The sequence below is a fragment of the Chinchilla lanigera genome, unplaced genomic scaffold, assembly GCF_000276665.1.
Source record: "Chinchilla lanigera isolate Chin_1 unplaced genomic scaffold, ChiLan1.0 scaffold00017, whole genome shotgun sequence".
NCBI lineage: Eukaryota > Metazoa > Chordata > Mammalia > Rodentia > Chinchillidae > Chinchilla > Chinchilla lanigera.
This window is the reverse complement of record NW_004955418.1, coordinates 29,009,199-29,028,408: the sequence shown is the minus strand read 5'-3', so window position 1 is coordinate 29,028,408 and position 19,210 is coordinate 29,009,199. Positions and strand designations below refer to the sequence as shown.

The 19,210-nt window shown below is 44.6% G+C and overlaps 1 protein-coding gene across 1 annotated transcript in view; it reads left to right on the top strand.

The window, feature by feature from the left end:
* The window catches only part of Rasgrf2 (Ras protein-specific guanine nucleotide-releasing factor 2), a 195,830-nt gene that overhangs the window by 98,087 nt on the left and 78,533 nt on the right, over positions 1 to 19,210 (top strand). The window contains exons 11-13 of the mRNA XM_013512878.1: positions 996 to 1,156; positions 2,034 to 2,130; positions 5,013 to 5,149. Of these exons, the coding sequence (XP_013368332.1) occupies positions 996 to 1,156; positions 2,034 to 2,130; positions 5,013 to 5,149 (395 nt within the window). The remainder of the gene's footprint in view (positions 1 to 995; positions 1,157 to 2,033; positions 2,131 to 5,012; positions 5,150 to 19,210) is intronic.

Sequence of the window (19,210 nt, the reverse complement as noted above, 5' to 3'; positions counted from 1 at the left end):
GTCAAAGTTGCTGGCAATCTTCTCTCCTCCTGATGACCACCGTTGATATCTAAGGGTTGAGCACACATCAAGGCTCTCAGGAGGTGCCCAGAACCTGTGGGGCCGTGATGGGGATGGGCGACAGATAAAACTAACATGAGGAACAATACCACTCAGGGGATTTCAGGAGGCAGGACCAAGGTGTTTGCAAGAATCTGTCTTGGTACTGTCTGGCTTGTTGTTTAACTTAAACCAGAATTTCCTTTTTTTTTAGGGTGGGGGAGGTCACTATTAGGTTGTAATCTAGAAATAATCAGAGGTAACCTCATTATTATATAAAGTCTGTGTGTTGCTTCCCATATTGTACTGGAGACAGTTTTGCTCCTGGGGCATAGATTTTATGTGGCTTATTTTCCATTTAGAGTCCACAAAGAGTATTTTTTTTTTCACACTCAATTTAAATGCAACTTGAAATAGATGCCCTTTAAAGAATAGTCCTTAACTAAATTACATTGAATTATATAATTTATGTATTTTTATAATACACGTGTACTGTACATTCTGTTTTTAAAGTATAAAACAGATTAATACACTGTTTATCCAATTTTAGTGATTCAGAAAGAATGAACTCTGTCTGCATTCGTTATGTTGTTCTATTACCACGTGTGGTTACATAATTGATGTGGTGCTATGAGAAGTGAATAGACTGGATCACAGCAAGGACAGAAGGCCGAAGTGCCTTGTTCTCTGCAGTCAACTTGAATGTCTTCCAAATTTATGTTCTAGTTGATAGATGATGAGTGGAATCTATTTTGCAGAAATATTAGAGACAATTGCACCCTTAAAATAGAATGCATTGTTTGTCCTGCCTCAAGTGTTGATTTCCTGGTTCTGACGGTGCATGGAATCTGTCCTTGGTACCTTGGGAAATGGGCCCTTGTGTTTATGGCCAAGGGCACGGGCCTTGCTTGGTGGGATTTTAATTGCTGTGTATTCTTTACTTTTGCAACCCCCAGGTTCTCTTATTCAAGTACCTTCCGTTGAGAGAGGGAAACTTAGTAAAGTTCGCCTGGGTTCACTGTCTTTGAAAAAGGAAGGAGAGAGACAGTGCTTCCTATTTACAAAACACTTTTTAATTTGTACGAGAAGCTCAGGAGGAAAGCTGCACCTGCTGAAGGTATGGGTCTCCCTTGCTGTCCATGAATGTCCCTGCTCATAGGAGGGACCAAGGGCCGTTCCACTGTGACTGTCCCACACTGCTGTCCTAAACCAGATTGTCACAGTTGCTTAAAGGGGGAGTAATACACAGTGAGAAGCCCATTTATGTTGATTTTGTTGCTATCTGGATTCAAAGTTATAGATATTTATTTTAACAATGTGTTGTCCTAAGGTGGTATAATTAAAATCATAGCCCAGGCAAAATTATTTCTAACTGACAACTGCTGAGCTGTAAAATCTTGGCAAATCACTGTGGTGTAGTGACATAATATTTGTTCACTGCTGTTTTATCTAGAGCCCTACAGCTTGCTGCCTGTTTTGTTAATAAAGTTTTATTGGTACATGACCACACTCATTTGTTTACATATTGCCTGTGTCTGCTTTCGCAGCAAATGACAGATTTGCCTAATTGTAGGAATGATATGGCTTGCAAAGCCTAAAGTATTTACTCTCTGGCCCATTTACAGGAAACATTGGGCTGTCTATTCCTGCTGTTATGATTGTTCGAAAGTACAAAGCTGTGATGAAGTTTTTCACTGTGTGAACCATTTCCTGGCTGGCAAATCCACTGTGGTGCCATCTAATCTCCCATGGGTGAAGTCACCAAATTTTATAGACATCAGGAGCAGGCTGGGGTGGAGGAGAGAGTTTAATTGATGTTGAGTGAATTCAATTTATTTGGCACACCCAAGTTTCACTGTGGACTCTGAGACATTATTTATGGTGCAGAATTACCATGCTTTTGTCTGTGGCCACTGAAATACAGGTTTTGAGAGTCAGAGCTTTGCAACCAGCCCAGCCTTCAGCCTCTTATGGATGAATCGCTCTGTTTCCAGACAGGTGGGGTTCTCTCGCTCATAGAGTGCACGCTGATCGAGGAGCCAGACGCAAGCGATGATGACTGTGAGCCACTTTCTGTCACCAACTGTCAGGGTGGGATAAAAAATAAAGTTCCATGGTTTTTAATCTTTTGTAGTGAAGTGCTGCCAAGGGCGGCAGGAGAGATGTTGAGGATAGCCCCTGTCTTGGTTACTTTTCTCTTGTTGCTGAGACAAATACCTGACACCTAGAATTAAGGAAGGAAAGGTTTATTTAGCTCACAGCTTGTGGAGGTTTCAGTCCATACTCAACTGGGTCCAAGGCAGGGTGGCACATGGCAGAGGGCAATTGTTCCTGGTGGTGGAAAACAGCAGAGCAACAAGAGCAAAAGGGAGGAGCAGCAGCAAGCAGTCTCTTCCCCTCTTGTACATTGTATGCAAGCTACCCGCTCCAGGGCAGATGTAGCACTCACACCCTTAATCCCAACCCTGGACTGACCATGAATCAATCATAAACTCCAGAAGCCCGCCCCATGACTGCATGAGGCTTTGGGGGACATCCAGACACAAACTATAACATTCCACACATGCTCCCCAAAGACTCATGTACTTCCCTTTATGCAAAAGACGTTTTAGTCCATCTCTAAGAGTTGCCAGAGTCCTAACAGTTGCAGCACTGCTGAAAGGTCGAAGTCCCAAGTCTCCTCCGAGATGTATAGCAAACTCTCAGCTGTAAGCCCCTGTACAAATGAAAAGTTACACACTTCCAACATTCAGTGGCAAGAGGTAAACATCCAAAAAGGCACAAACAGGAGGATACAGAGCATTGAGACCAAAGCAAGTCCAACATCCAGCAGGGCAAACATTATGTCCTGTAGTTCTGTGTGGAACATCCAAAGCAATCTGTGGCCGATTGTGAGCTCCATATGTCTCCACCACTTTGGCACTGCTGGTGGCTGTAGTTCCCATGGCTTCTCTCTTGGGCCTGCTTTGCTCCTTCTTTGCAGCTTTCCTCAGAGAATCTACATTCCTGGCTTTTTCAACCTTCTGAGTCTCCACTGCACTTTAGGCTTCAAGGGAACACTGCCTGGCCTCCCAGGCCTTCTGAAGTCAAGGTGGAAGTCTTTTTAACCTCAGAACTCTTTCATTCTGCATGTACCTAAAACCAGGACCACGTGGATAATGCCAAGGTTTGCTGCCAGCTGGAGCAGTAGCCAGGCCTTCCTCTCTCATGGATGTAGCAGTTGAGTGCCTGGATCACTGAGAACTCTGAATCCATTTCTGACAACAAATTCTCTATACTTCTGCCATTGTGGAACCTGGTGTGACCACTGTCACCATTCTGGAACATGGTGCTCTGTGGTTTTTTTTCCTCAAAGCAAAGGCTTTCACTTTTGCAGTTTTGAGGCTGCAAAGGGTGGAGACTTGCTGTTTCTTGTGAAACCCTCAGGCCATCTTTTCTACTTTCCTGTTCCTTCTCAGCAAAGGAGATCTCCTAAGCTCTATCTTTACAGTCCACAGCTTTACTGGAGCTTCCTTTCTGATGAAACTCACAACATTTTAAATCATCCTGCTGGGCTCTCTGCTCTTGATTCTCAACATAAATCTGGCTAAAAGCCCGCAACAATAGCCATGCCACTGCCTCGACTTTCAACTGCCTTGAAATTTCTTCTGCCAGATTAATTAGTCCACCACACTTAATCTTAGTCTCAGGCAAAGTCTCTGGACATGAGCAAAATGCAGACAAACTTTCTGCCAATCCATAACATACATCATCTGGGATGCAGCACCCAATGCAGTCCTTCTTCCCAGCAGAAACCTTCCAAGCCTGGTCTTTACCAAGATTTCTATCAGACTTCAGTCTTCTGAGCTCTGACCAGAGTCTCCCACACAGAACAGCCAAAGGCGTTCTGGTGCTTCTCTTTCAGGCAAAATCTCCAAACCTTTCCAGACACTTCCATCAAGCCACTTCCAAAGGCTCTTAAACCACACTGTCAGGTGTAGTCACAGCAACAACCTCCTCTCCTCTGGTACCAAATTCTGTCTGCATTACTCTTCTCTCATTGCTGAGACAAAATACATGACACCCAAAATTAAGGAAGGAAAGGTTTATTTAGCTCATAGTTTGTGGTGGTTTCAGTCCATACTCTGCTGGCTCCAACGCAGAAAGGCACATGGCAGAGGGCAATAGTTCATGGCAGCGGAAGACAGCAAAGCAACAAGAGCAAAAGGGAGGAGCAGCAGCAAGCAGCCTCTTTCCCTCCCTATGCAAGCTACCGGCCCCAGGGCAGATGTAGCACTCACACCCATAATGCCAGCTTTGGACCATGAATAAATCATAAACTCTAGAAGCCTGCCCCATGACTGCATGAAGCTTTGGGGGAACATCTGGACACAAATCATAACAGCCCCCTAATGGTTTGTCTAGCAAATCATTTAAGCTATGAGCTTTGTTAAGTGATCAGTGCTCTGAGCAGTCTCCTGAACTCATCACATGACAGTGACAGTTTAGTGGCAGGTGGGGAAGAAAGAGGAGTTGAATTAAGTATTGGATTATGGTCTGGGGATATAGTTCAGTGGTAGAATGCTTCGCCTTCCATGCAGGAAGCCCTGGGATCCAACCCAGCCCTGTAAGCCAAAAAAGTTGAATTTTATACATTCTGGAAATTAAAATAAATGTGAAATAGACTGGGGTTCTAGTCTTGAGTAATGTACTGGCTTCGGCTGCTTCATTTGCTACAAGTTTAATAAGACTTTGTGAAAGTTATGAAGATGTGTTGTGCACCAGCTCCCTGTAGTGAGTGTGATCATTGTACTGCAAGCATGTACTAATAAAAATAAAATTTAGAAAAGAATAAGGCCTTCCCCATGCCCAAGAAGCAGCATTACTGCCGACAGGAGGTTCTGGACTTGAGTGTGGGTGGACTGCTCTAGTGGAGCTCTAGTGTTGCTCATGCCTGCATTCATCTCTGATTGTTGGGTTTCTGTGCATTGCAGCCAAAGGTTCTGGGCACATGTTTGGACACCTGGACTTTAAGATAGTAGTGGAACCTCCCCATGCTGCACCCTTCACTGTGGTCCTGTTGGCACCTTCACGCCAAGAGAAGGCAGCCTGGATGAGTGACATCAGCCAGGTGAGTGGGAGCTTTGGCCATAATGTTTTCTAAAACTTCACAACATAAATGTTTGGTGGGAATTTTTAGCTCGAAATTTATACTTGAAAAAACTCGAAATTTATACTTGAAAAAACAAAATGTGGCATATACAGTGAACTAGTTAGCCACGAAGAAGGATAAACTTGAGTCATCGGTAGGCAGATGGACCTTGAGATCATAATGCTAAAGAAAATAAATCAGATACAGAAAGATTAGTATCACGTGGTTTCTCTGATATGAGAAAACCAAAATATAAACAATTTAAAGAGCAAAATGAAAGATGGTAAATCAAGGACATAGACTTTGGAGGTGGTAAGGGGACTTAAGAAGGGGAATAAAAATGATCAAGATGCAGTAAATATATGATGTACATGATTATTATATATCACAAACATATACTAACATAAAAAATCACATCTGCTTACCGGGTCACTGCCATTGCCATCATTTATCTTCATAGGTTGTCATTGTTGTTGTTATTGTTTTCTTAAGGTTAACATTTAACTGAAATGTATTAATTGCATTTTAGTTCTTGGGCATTTTGTGACCACTGCAGATAGCACAATTGCATCAGACAGGATTGAAATTATCCTGTTGCTGGTAAATTCTCAAATGACTCTGCTGGATTTTTTAATGATTTGTTTCTAAAGTAGGAAAGTAATGAGTGATAAGAGAAAAAGAAAGAAAGAAAAAGAAAGGAAGGAAGAAAGAAAGAAAAAGAGGCAGCTAGCTAGAGCTGTAGTGAGAGATCATGCACTAAGGAAGGAAAAGAGATACTGTCTGTAGTATAAAATCTGAACATGAGCTCCGTAGAGGAAATATCAGGGGTCAGAGTTGCTCACCTTTCCTGGACCAGCCCCGCCAGCTCAGGAATGCTGCATCCACTCACACAGTGCTACATTTGGAAATGTGCCCTGACCAGATCTGAGCTTCTTGGATTCAAACTTCACGTGAGTGTCGTCTCCCCTTGCTAATATGGGGGCAAAATGAGCCTGTGTAAGGAAAATATTAAAATACATGCAGTAGCTCATACCTGTAGTCACAGATGCTCCGGAGGCTGAGGTGGGAGAATCACTTGAGCCCAGAAGTTGAGGCCAGCCAGGGGAACATAGTGAGTCCCTATTGCAAAAGCTGAAATCAAGTCTTAAGTTACCAGCTGTTTTAGTTATGTTCTTCTGGGTGGGATAAAATATCCAAAACCCACCTCTTGAAAAGAAGTTCATTTTAGCTCATGTTTTTTGTCTGTCATTGTCTGGCTCTGTTATGATTAATACATTGTGTCAATCTGAGAAGTCTAGAAGTTGAAGCAACTCAGCAGGGGGCAAGGGTCCTCACTTTGTAAACATCCTCATCCCTGTGCAAGAGGAGGGCATGGGGATACTGTGAGTGCTACACCTGCCCTAGGGGTGGGGTAGCATGCATACAATATAAGGGAGGAAAAGAGGCTTGCTTCTCCCCTTTTTGTGCTTGCTGCTTTTGCTGTCTTCTACCACCACAAACTGTTGCCCTTCTGCCATGCCACCCTTCCGTGGAGCCAGCTGATTATGGACTGAAACCTGCACAACCTGTGAGCTAAATAAACCCTTCCTTCCTTAATTCTGGGCATCAGGTATTTTGTCTCAGCAAGGAGAGAAAAGTAGCCATGACAGAAGTTGGTACCAGGAGTTGGGTCATTGCTGTGACTATACCTGACTGTGTGGTTCAAAAGCCTTTGGGAATGGCTTGTGGAAAGAGTTTAGAAAGGTTCAGAGATGTCGCCTAAAAGGGTAGAGCTGGAACGCCTTTGACTGTTCTGTATAGGAGATTCTGGTCAGAGATCAGAAGACCCAGAAGGCTGATAGAAATCCTGCCAGTAAAGACCAGGCTTGGGAGGTTTCTGCTGGGAAGAAGAACTGCATTGGGTGCTGGACTTCAGACGATGTGTATTATGGCTTGGCAGAAAGTTTGTCTGCATTTTGCTCATGTCCAGAGACTTTGCCTGAGACTAAAATTAAAGGCAGTGGACTAGTTAATCTGGCAGAAGAAATTTTAAGGCAGTTGAAAGTTGAGCCGGTGGCATGACTATTGAGGGCTTTTAGCCAGAATTATGTTGAGAATCAAGAGCAGAGAGCACAGAAAAATGATTTAAAATGTTGTGAGTTTGGCCAGAAAGGAAGCTTCAGTAAAGCTGTGGACTACAAAGATAGAGCTGAGGAGATCTTGATTGCTGAGAAGGAATAGGAATATATAAAAAATGGCCTGAGGGCATCACAAGAAGCAGCAAGTCTCTGCCTTTTGCAGTCTCCAAACTGCAAAAGTGAAAACCTTTTCTTTGAGGAGAAAGCTGCAGAGTGTCATGTTCCAGGATGGTGGTGGCCACACCAGGTTCCAGAATGGCAGCAGCATAGAGAATTTGTTCTCAGAAGTGGATTTGGAGTGCCCAGGGATCTAGGAACCTGACCCCTACAGCAAAGAGAGAGGAAAGCCTGGCTACTCTTCTAGCTGGCAGCAGACCTTGGCATTATCCATGTGGTGCTGGTTTTAAGTACATACAGAACGCAAGAATTGTGGTGTGAAGAAGGTGTCCATCTTGATTTCAGAAGGCCTGGGAAGCCAGGCAGTGTGCCCCTGAGAGGGCAGTGTATGAAACTGTGAGTGTGAAGCCAAAGGTGCTGTGGAGACCCCAGAAGTTTGAAAAAGCCAGAAATGTGGATTGTCTAAGGAAAGCTGCAAGGAAGGAGCAAAGTGGGCCCATGAGAGCAGCCATGGGAGCTACAATCACTAGAAGTGCCAGTGGGGTGGAACTATCCAAGCTCCATATGGAGCTCACAACTTACCACAGATGGTTTTAGATGTTGCACAGGGAACTACAAGACTTAATGTTTCCCTTGCTGGATTTTGGTCTTGCTTTGGTCCCATTGCTTTGTATCCCCTTTTGTAACTTTTGGGAGGAAAATGTTTATGTTGTACCATTAAATGTTGGGTTTAGTTTTTCATTTGTACAGGGGCTTACAGCTAAGAGTTTGCCTTACAGCTCAGAGGAGACTTGGGACTTGGACTTTTCAGCAGTGCTGGAACTGTTAGGTCTTTGATAACTCTTACAGGTGGACTAAGTGCTTTTTGCATAAGCGGATGTGCATGAGTCTTTGGGGAGCCAGGGGTGGAATGTCATGGTTCTAATGTAATATAATGTTGGTGGACTTAGTGCTGGTTCTTGAGGATTGTTAAACCTGTGCTATAATGTTCAAGTTGTGAAATGATAAGGATAAACATGTCTTTGTATCTGGAGACCAGTTTAAAGAAATGTGTCTGGTTGCCAAGTTGACAAGGGGTGGATTGTAATGGTTGATATATTGTGTCAATTTGGGAAGTTTAAAACTTTAACTCAGCAACTCAGCAGGGGCCAGCGTCCTCACTTTGTAAATATCCTCCTCTTGCACAAGATGGCACGAGATGGTGTGAGTGCTACACCCGCCCTAGGGCAGGTAGCCTGCTTACAATATAAGGGAGGAAAAGAGGCTTGCTGTCCCCTCTTTTTGCTCTTGCTGCTTTTGCTGTCTTCTGCCAACTTGAACTGTTGCCCCTGCTCCATGATACCCTGCCTTGGAACCAGCTGAGTATAGACTAAAATCTCTACAAACTGTGAGCTAAATAAACCTTCTCCTTCCTTAATTTTCAGCCTGGGTTATTTTGTCTTAGCAATGAGAGAAAAGGAACCAAGATAGGCTCCAAGGCTGGAAGAGCACAGTGGGAGGGTTTGGCAGACAAGAGTGGCTCATGTCATGGCAGCCAGGAAGCAGAGAGCAAAGGGAGGATCCAGGGGAGACATGCACCCTTCCAGGTCACACCCTCGGTGGCCCACCTCCAACCAGGCCCCACCTCGTAGCAGCACACTACTCAGCTTATCCATGGGTAAATCCTATGATGAATACAGCACCTTCATTATCCAACCACCTTCCAAAATCCCCATCTCTGAGTCCATGAGAGCTTGGGGAACATCGTAGAGCCACACCTTAATAATGTCTTAATAATGTTGTTGCCTCAGGACATTTGGGACAACTGGAAAAAGGTAGATATTGTGGATTTCCTTTCCTTTCTTCTTTTTTTTTGGAAGAAGGCTCATAGTCATAAGCCTTAAGTGGAGACATGTGCTCTATCACAGTTCTTCAGGTAGTTTTCTTGTTTGAGAGATTGAAAATTGAGGGGAAAATAGAGAATGAATGGCAATAATAATCATTCTTGTTTGTTAAGGGAGTTTTACAGGCTCAGTCTTATTTAACCCTTACATCATCATATTCTGAAGGCAGAGAGATGATCTTCTAGTCCCATGCACAGGCGAGAACCCAAGGTCTTGAAAGCGAGGCATTTGCTAAAAGTTACCCAGCTACTCTGAGCCAGGACTGCCATCTAATCCAGGTCTTCTTTTTAGTTGTGTGTAAGAGTGCCATATGCAGAACTTTCACTTACATAACCCAAGGACTGCTTTGATGGTGAATAAATAGCTGGCTGAAAAAGGAGTGGAAGTGCGGGCTCTTTCATAATTCTTTGCACATACTTGCCTCTTCATGGTGACTTATCAGCAATATTTCCTTTAGCTCTGTGCCACATCAGTGGATGCCTACAAGTGCTGGGCCCTGCATCAATTCTCTCAAAGTGTATTAAGACCTCACACAGCTGCTGGGTTTGTGCAGGTGTGGGGCTGGTTCCTATTCCCAAGGAGATGAGCTGGCTTGCAGGGAGGAAGAGAGGAGGCAGCTCTGTGGAACAAGATTTGTAGGTATTGTGAAGCCAAGACACGCAGGAAGGACAGGCAGAGGAGGAGTAGGCAAAGGTGTTTGGCCAGCTGCCGCTCTCTCCTGCTTGGGATGTTGCTGAGGCTTCTAAGATTCGGAGTTGGCAGAGCCCCTGTGATCTCCCCCAGGCTTCCTGGTGGGTATGGCTGAGAGAAAGACCCCCAGAGTGCATGCGTGACTAGGCTGGTCTTTGAAAGACAGAGGGGAGCCCCAAGTTTTGCCTGCCACAGGCATCCTTCTCTTCGCTTAGACTACAGTTTGAGAGCTGTTCGACTTTCTCCTTATTTCTCCCAGTGGCTGTGGCCAGTATGCTGCTTAGGCAAAAATGATGCTAGATTTCGTCTGCAGTGCAAGGAAGCTGCCGTGGGGAGAGGGACTGAGGGTGGAGCAGTGGAAGCAGGAGGTGGGATGCCAGGGCTCCCGGGAAGTGGCATCTCTCAGAGTGGCTGTGAGACCCTCACATGAAATCCCCAGCTGCCACACAGCCTTCCCACTGTGTGATTTTGGCCTTTCTGGTTTCACTCACTCAGCAAACATAGTTATGTGAGCACAGGCACTGTTCCTGGACGCGTGCCACAGCCTGAGCAAAAGAGGCACATGCAGTGCGTTCCTGGACCTGCGTCACCTATGTCTGAGTGTGAGGAAGGCCTGCCATGTACAGGAAGTGTGGTAAACGCTTGTGGGCTGTTTGCGTTGGAAGGCAGCAGGGCAGGGAAGGGCTGGGACCTAGTAGGCTGCATATAGTAGTTGTGCCACTCAGGAGACCTTTAAACAGAGACCCCATGGGGTGATGGGAACTCCATGTACATATGTGAGGAGGGAAAGTCTTTCTAAAATGAGAAGCAGCAGTGATGAAGATCCTAGAGCAGCAGAAAGCTGCATATTGGAGTGTGCAAGAAGGAGGGTAGGAACATCAGAGGTCACCAGGCAGACTGGGGACTCGTCCACACCAGCAGGGCTCTCACTGTGCTGAGTCAGCCGGAAGCTGTGAGGGGACTGGGGCGGGAGAGGCCATGCCTGAGCCTAGGCTGGGGAGGACCTTCCTGCTGCCGTGGGGAGTGGACCGAGGGTGGAGGGTGGAGCAGGAGGGGGACACTGGGTGGTCCCCCATGACACAGGTGTGGGAGCCCCGACCAGCACGGCGGAGTAGGGCTGGGACAGGAAAGGAAGTCAAGGATAGCGCCAAGGTCTTCTCCCTGAACCACTGCAGGAATGGGGAAGTCTGTAGGGGGTAGGGGAGATTCGGGGGGACCTGTTTACTCAGTTTATAGGGAAATTGCTGACAAATTCCTGAGATGTGTCAGTCTCTCAAATATATCCCTGGACATATTTATTATTAGTAGGATGTGCCTACTGAATGCTCGTAAATGTAGTGTTTAATATTTTATGGGGCACACAGAAAAGATGGACACAAAAATGAAGCAGAAACATTCCCAGCATGCACCACACTCAAACATTTGCCAAAGTACTTCCCGCAGGTGACCCGTATGAGAGTTCGGAAGCCACACTGTGGGTGTCACTCTAAGTGCACAGGCTTAATGAGGCCCATAGATCACTGCTGCACAGAACGGAGCCACGGCCCTAAAGAACGAGCTGTGTCCACCTCCATGTCTCCCACAGTTGTGTCGTGCAGAGACGACTTCAGTTTGGCTCTTGATGCATGCACGCGTACAACAAATCTAAACCTCGTTTTCTTCTTTCTCTGTTCCCACACATTTTTCATTTTGGTTTCTTCTAATAAATTGCATTGATGTGTGTCTGCGTACATGTGTACATACATACACATTCTACTCTATTAATGTACCATTTGTATAGCTGTTTCAGAATAATTGAGCACGTAAGCTGTTTGCAGGTGAAATGTAATGCTAAACATCTCCGAGTAGGAGCAGGAGTTTCTGCCCCTTCCAGCGCCGTCGCTGGTCTCTCCCCAGCGAGAGCACGACCGGCCTGAGGGGACAATCACTTGATGATTTATTGGTCCATCCCTTGGCAGAATGCCCCAGTCCTTCACAAAATAGGCACCTCATCATTGCACTACGTCACCCACAGGTGTCTTGGTAAATATCTCTCAGTCCCGCAGAGCTGGCTTGCATCCTAATTACCACATTTTCCTGTTTCATGGAAAGTGGTTTTGCAGCCTTCTAGTGGTGTTAATTTACATTTCTGTAGTTATCAATGAGATGAACATTTTCCGCTATTTCTATTTATGTCTGTTTACACCAGATGGACATTAAATCATTCGAATGATTCATATAGGCTAAGAAAATGAACATTCTCTTTCAATTCCAGTTGTGAATGTGTTCTCCATTATTTTATCTCTTAAATATTCATCAATCTTTATTTTTCTAAACCTTAAATTTTCTGTGATTTGAGTTGAAGCCACCTTGCTGAGCTGTGGTTTTGTGTTATGCTAATCCCATGTGGTTCTTATTTAAGATAATAAAGTGCTTCCCGAGTATCAGTGTGATCCTGGCTTCATAGAAGGAATGCTACAAAATTTAAGACTCCTGGTTTTGCCAGGTCTTTCTCTCTGAAGCTGTAATTTTAAGTGGGAACAATTGCTTGAATGATTAATTGCACCTTTAGTTGTATCAGTAAGGCCATAATTAACTGTTGGCGCCTCCAGCAAAATATACAAGGAGCTAATGGTCTCAACCAATAATTCTTCCCTTTCTTATCTATTTATAGGAAAAGATCTAGGGCTGAAGGTTTGACCATTCATTTCAGTGTAGTATATTCATTTGTGCTTGTCTCATTTGTCACACCTAGATTTTGCCATAATTGTGAGTATGAACTCAAATGCAAAATTAAAATTCACCTGTGAACTAACTTCTTAGTTGGGGCTGAAACTATATTTTGTGCCAAGCTTAGACCTGTGGAGACAACTTTGCAGACACTGGAAATGCTTTCTGCCTTTAAATAGCTTGTCTGAAATCAATGGGAATTTTCTACTTTACCCTAAAAATGGGGAATTAAAAGGAAAATGGATTCTAACCTTTTTCCTACTACTTGTCAGTATTGAAAAGACTAAAAAAAAAATACAGCAGCATGGTGGTAGACTTTGCTTAAGGCACTACAGTAAGCAGGACCTCAAAGCCCATGCTGGAGAAGTCTCTCAGCAGTGTCCCGGCCAGCTGTATCGCCGCATCGCGGGTGTTTGTGAGCGTTAAGTATGCTCAGACTGCCCTCAGCCCTCAGCCCTGAACTGGGCATCTCTTCTTCTCCACCGCTTCATTTCAGGGTCTACCATAGTATACAAATTCAACACAACATTAAAGATGTCTGACGCCTTGCTCATGTCCAAATACTCCTTCTTAACTGAATAGACTGTATTCGTTTGCCCAGGACTCTGCTGTCTATCCCAGCAACCAGATCCCTGTGTAAATAACCGTGCATACATGCGATGCTAAGTGTGTGTGTATGGGTGGGTAGGGGGTCCAGGACTCCCAGGATACGCAAATCTGAGGATGCTCCCGTCCTTACAGAAATGGTGTAGCATTCACATAGAATCAACATGCAGGCTCCTGCACATTTTAAATCATCTCCAGATCATATGTAACATCCAACATAATGTAAATGCTTAAAAGTGGCTGTACTTGATGGTTCAGGGAGCGATGATGGGGGAAAAAATCTGTGCATATTTCATAAGATGCAAATTTCCCCCCAACTATTTTCCATCCACAGTTAATTGCATCCATGGATACCAAACTCAGGCATGCAAAGGACACACCTCCCCCCATCAGCACATTCACAGACGTACTTCAGTGGACAAATTCTATTATAGCTTAGATTTTTTTTCCAGAGTGGCACCCTTTGGAAGTAAGAGGAAGGTAGAGTGCTTGGGTTGGAGTAGTGTTGTAGACCCAATGCTGCAGGAGCCGGTCCCGGGAGGAGGACACATTTTGAAAACCACTCTATTTATCTATTCCACGGGTGAATTAGAGGTTGTGTGCTAGTTACTATGCTCTGACTTGCCATTACATGGTGTTTTGAGCTTTAGTTCAGATTGTCTGTATATTTTGTTCTCCTAAAATGAGTGAAAATTTCCTTCTATTCCTGTTGAAAATAATTTTAATGCCTCACACGATGGGTCAGAAATATCTAGGACTGAGACCTGCTACAGGATACAAGATGTGCACAAGTGGTCACATATATCTCTTTTTTTCCCCAGATATGTTTATCCCATGTTCCAGTTGTGACAGTGTAGAGGACTGAGCTGGCTTAGTCCCCTCTAGCTACAAAAACAAAACTTTTAGCATGTAGATTCACTAAAATAGAAGCAATTTACAGGTAGAAAGGGAACTCTAGACAACAGAAACAACAAGAGAATTTGAAGCCATATGAGAAGGCTTGGAAGCCAAACCTTTCAAGACTTGGGGCTGCTTTCAGATTGGAAATTTGCCCCAGCCCAGAAATATTAATATTTAAACAGAAGGAGAGAGCCAGAGCCTTGAGTCCTTCAGTGTGGTGGCATTTCCCACTTAAAGCCTGGACATTGGAACACTATGCACTCCATGAAATAAGAACTTACAAATTCTGCTCTTTGGCCCCAGGAAAGAAAGAAGGGCATTTGTTCTTGTCCTGAGTTCTGAGTTCTTAAAAAAATCCTTTAAAAAATGAATGTATGTCTGGTGTACTAATTTTAAATTCAGTTGTATAATAATCACATGGTATAAATATTTCAAACTGAAAAATTCTTACAGAAAGAACTTTCGACTGTTGGAAGAAATGTCGAGAAAGTTGTAGAAGCAAACACAAATCCACTCCATTAGCAGCTCTTCTACAGACCAGGGCTTGTGACACGAGCTGACACAGAAAATTGCAAATCCTGTGAGAAATATTTATCCTGAACCAGAGTGGGAAGACCCAGGGAACAGACAGATTAGAACTGTGAGAATTTGAGGTAATCGGGTGACAACTTGGAAAGGACTGTAACATAAGAGTGCTTGAAATATAACAGAACTGTGAGAGAAAGAGAGACGGGATCTAAGGAAGGAGATGACCCTGGAAGGAAAGACTTCATTATGTGTAAAGAAAGACAGGGCCGATCTGTCAGTGAGGCAAAGAGAAAACCTACAAATGAAACCATCAGTATAAAGTAGTATTAATTGGTAATTCACTGGGCATAGTAGGCCAGTTGAAGCTGAGGAGAAGATAAGAACTAAATAATGGGCCTATAAGGAAATTACACAGAATACAGCAAAGAAAGATAAAGAGAAGGAACATGTGTGCAAGATTCAGAGAGAGTTGGAAGGGCCAGCACACCTCCAGTGGGGATTCCAGATAGGTCTGAGAGGACCGAGAGATGCAATCTTCAAAGAGAAAATGAGTAAGAATTTTCAAGGTGGATAAAAATGCGAGTCTTCATATTCAAGACACATAATAAATTCCAAGCTGCATATACTCAAATCCCCACTTAGGCACACTGAGGTAAAATACAAAGACCAAACACAAAAAGGCAAATCTAAAAAGGTAGAAAGACAGGTTACCTATGAGAAAATTAAAAGATAGGGGGGCTGGGGGTTTAGCGCAGTGGCAAAGTGCCTGCCTGGCAAGCGCAAGGTCATGAGTTCAATTCTTGGTACCGGAAGAAACACAAAAAAAGAAAAACAAAAAACAAACAAACAAAAAAGACAGGAAAGTGGCCTTTTTTCCCCCACAAGTAGGATGTCGACTGGACTCTGTATCTTTACAGCAGCAGGAAAATGGAAATCCCTTAAGGGAACATACAAAAGAGGTTGGCTGAATAGACTGTGGTGTGTGTTTAGACCATAGGATCTACAGATAGAAGATGACTGAGTGTTACAGAGCAATTGAATTATCTCAAAACAATGTTGGGTGGAAAAACACAAGTATCTGCGTAAACCTTAAAAATGCAAATAATATTGTATATTGCCATAGTCAAAAATACCTGTGCATATAATAAAGTGCGAAGGACCAGGGAAGGATGAAAGGGTGCCGTTAACTTCAGAAAATGGTCCTCCTGGGCTGGAGAAAGCCCGGTGGGAAGGAGAAGGTAGGGCTTTCTCTGTGCTAGTGCTGGTTTGCAGCTTGGGAAGAAAAGAAAGGCTCTGCAGCAAATATAGCAAACGCTGATATTGCTTACAGCGAGGGAGCTGGGATATGGAAGTCTCATGCTTTTCTGTATGTTTGGAGAATTTCATAACTAAAAATAAAAACATTAAAATGAAAAATGAAAGTCTACATTTACTTCCTTTTTGACTGTGTTAAATTCCAAGTCATGAACCGCTCTATATTCATGAAGAGGGAGAGGTGAGAAAAAAAGCCGAAGACCTCCTCTGTTCTGTTTCTTAGATGAATAGTGATCTATTTAAAAATTAGCTTGCTTAATGGTATCTTTTTTTGTGATAGTTAATTTTCTGACAGTGTAATTTTCTCTTTCCAGTGTTCTTTGCTAGGGTTACGTGTTTTTTAAGGAGTGAAGTATTTCAGCCAGAGCAGTAATCTCATGTGTATTCATATTAAGTGTGGAAAAGGAAGATTTTTTTCCATCCCTGCTCTACCCCATCAAGCAGTTTGTGCCCAAGCTGTTGCCGTGGTGCTGTGTCCCAACCCCTTCTGCTTCTCCCTGTGAAGTCCTGGTCCTGAGCCATGGTCCCCTGATCTGCATAGAGGCAGAAGTGAGGTGGAGGGGGGCAGTGCCTGCTTTTGCTGCAGGAGACAGGAAGGACAGGTCTGTGCTGGGTCCACGGAGCAGGCTACTCTCTGGACCTGGCACTAGAACCCCGCTCTGGCTGCCTGTGGTTGCCATGACAGCAGACTGTGTTTCCTGGGCAGGTGGAAACTGGATTTGAGACCCCTTTCCTGTTGGTTCCCTCTTTCAAGAAGCAAGACCTTAACCTAGTGGACTTACGGTGCATGCGTTCTCCTACACATGACTCAAGTTTGTCCTGCTTTAGGGCAGAGGAGTGCTCCATGGTGTGTAAATACCATGTTTTCTCTATTCATTTATCTATGGGTGGTCATGTAAGCCACTTCCAGGATTTAGCTGTTGTGAGCTGTGCCGCTGTAAACAGGTGTGCATGGATTGCTGTAACAGGATGTGTATAGCTCTTTCAGAAAGATACCTAGAAGGGGAATAGTTTGTTTTTTAAGTATTCTCCACACTGATTTTCACAGTGGTTGTACTAGTTTACATTCCCGCCAACAGTGTGGGAGGTGGTTTTCCCCCTGCAGCCTTGCCGGCGTTTGTAATTACCGATTTCTTAATGCTGACCATTGTCTCTGGAGTGAGATAGAATCTTGGTGTTTTAATTTGCATTTCTCTAATGGCCACAGACGTTGTCAGACAAATAAATATCACGTGGTTTCTCTTATATGAGGGACCCAAAGTGTATGTAAAGAGCAAACTGGAAGACAGAGGTTAAGAAACAGAGCTTTCATGAAAGGGAAGGGGACCGAGAGGCACAGGGAGGTGGGAAGGAGGGTTTGAAAAGCAGGCATGCGTGTCGGTGCCCCAGCTCCCTGCGAGCGTGTAAGTACTGCGTACTGCAGACATGGACTAATAAAAAAACCGAAAGACAAAAGAAGCAGTAGCTGTTCCGTCTCCGGCTCTGGGAGCAGAGGACAGGCGCATTGGGCTCGCAGAGGTCTCTGGGATCCCGTGGCTGGTGTCCCTGATTGCTGGCTGTGCAGTGCTCTCTGTCTCCCTTCCCGGAGGTGACCTCAGAGGTGTGCATGTCCTTTGAACTCACCCCCAGGCGCAGTGGCTGGGTGCCAGACTTGGGGCTCACCTAGCTCCTGGGTCCCTGGGACCTGGCTCCGTGTCCCTGAGATCCAGGCTGCGGCACCCTGTCCAGGCTGCTTCTTGCGACCTCGGCCCATGACTCTGGCCACTTCCTGTCCTCAGCTGCTCCTCGGCTGGGCTCCAGGCAGCAGATGGCTGCTGCTCCGTGCCCTCCCCTCACCCGGTTCTTGCAGATGCACCCACCCAAAGGCTGGTGTCTGTGTCGTCATGTCGCTTGCTTAGAATGTGACAGGAACACAAAGGGACATGTTCCCTTGCAAACGCTGTCTCCCTTTCCCACTTCCTGAGCTGGCCATTCGAGGGCACCCTCACTGGACTGTGGGGACACCCAGCACTGAGGGCAGAAGAGGCTCTGGGGCAGTGTCATTTCCAGCCTCTGCTGCCCAAGGCTTTTGTGAGCTCACCTAGGGTTACTCATCCACGGAGGAGCAGCCCATTCCTCTCTCTGGAGAGTGTAAGCCAGGCAGCAGAGGCAGGTGGGTCTCTGGAGCCACCCTCGAGGCCACCTCAGGGATGTCTTCTGGGAATCATGCTCCGAATCACGCTCAGTGTCACCCAGGCTGGGAAGATCTGCTGCAGAACTTGTAGTTGCTGTGGAGAGACCGTAAGGACATGGTTCTCTCTGAGAACCCGTGAGATCATTTGTCTCTGCTCTCAGACTAGGATCAGTTGGGCTTCTGCTACAGTGTGAATTTTGTACCTGATCCTGGGTACTTCTTTGAGCTGGCTGTGCGAGAGCTCAACTAAAGTTGTTTTCAATTTGTATTTTTATTCAGCCACGTTTACAATACATACTGGTTACATTCTTCATGGGGAGCTGGTACATGGACACAGCACATCTCAATTCCTTTTTTATCCCCTTCCTTCCCCCTCCATCCATCTTTTATTTACATTTTAGTGTTCTAATGTGAGAGAAACCATGCAGTATTTAATCTTGTGTGTCTGATCTATTTCACTTAACATTATGGTCTCAAGTTGCATCCATTTTCCTACAAATGACTTGAGCTTATCCTTCTTTGTGGCAGAGTAGTATTCCATTGCATGTGAAAACCACATTTCCTTTACCCATTCATTTATCTGTTGATGGACATACAGGCCACGCCCAAGATTTAGTTATGGTGAATTATGTTGCTACAAACATGGATATGCATGGATCACTGTAATATGATGTCTCTAACTCTTTCAGGAAGATACCTAGAAGAGGTATAGCTAGGTGGAATGGAATTCCTAGTTTTAGTTTTCCGAAGATTCTTCACACTAATTTCCATAGTGGTTGTAGTTGTCTACGCTCCCACCAGCAGTGCAGAAGGGTGTCCTGTTCTTCCTCAGCCTCACCAGCATTTGTTATTGATGTCTTTATGGTAGCCATTTTTTCTGGAGTGAGATGGGATCTCAGTGCTGCTTTAATTTGCATTTCTCCAGTGGCCAGTAATGTTGAGTATTTTTTCATGTATTTATTGGCCATTTGTATTTCTCCTGAGAAATGTCCATTTATGTCAG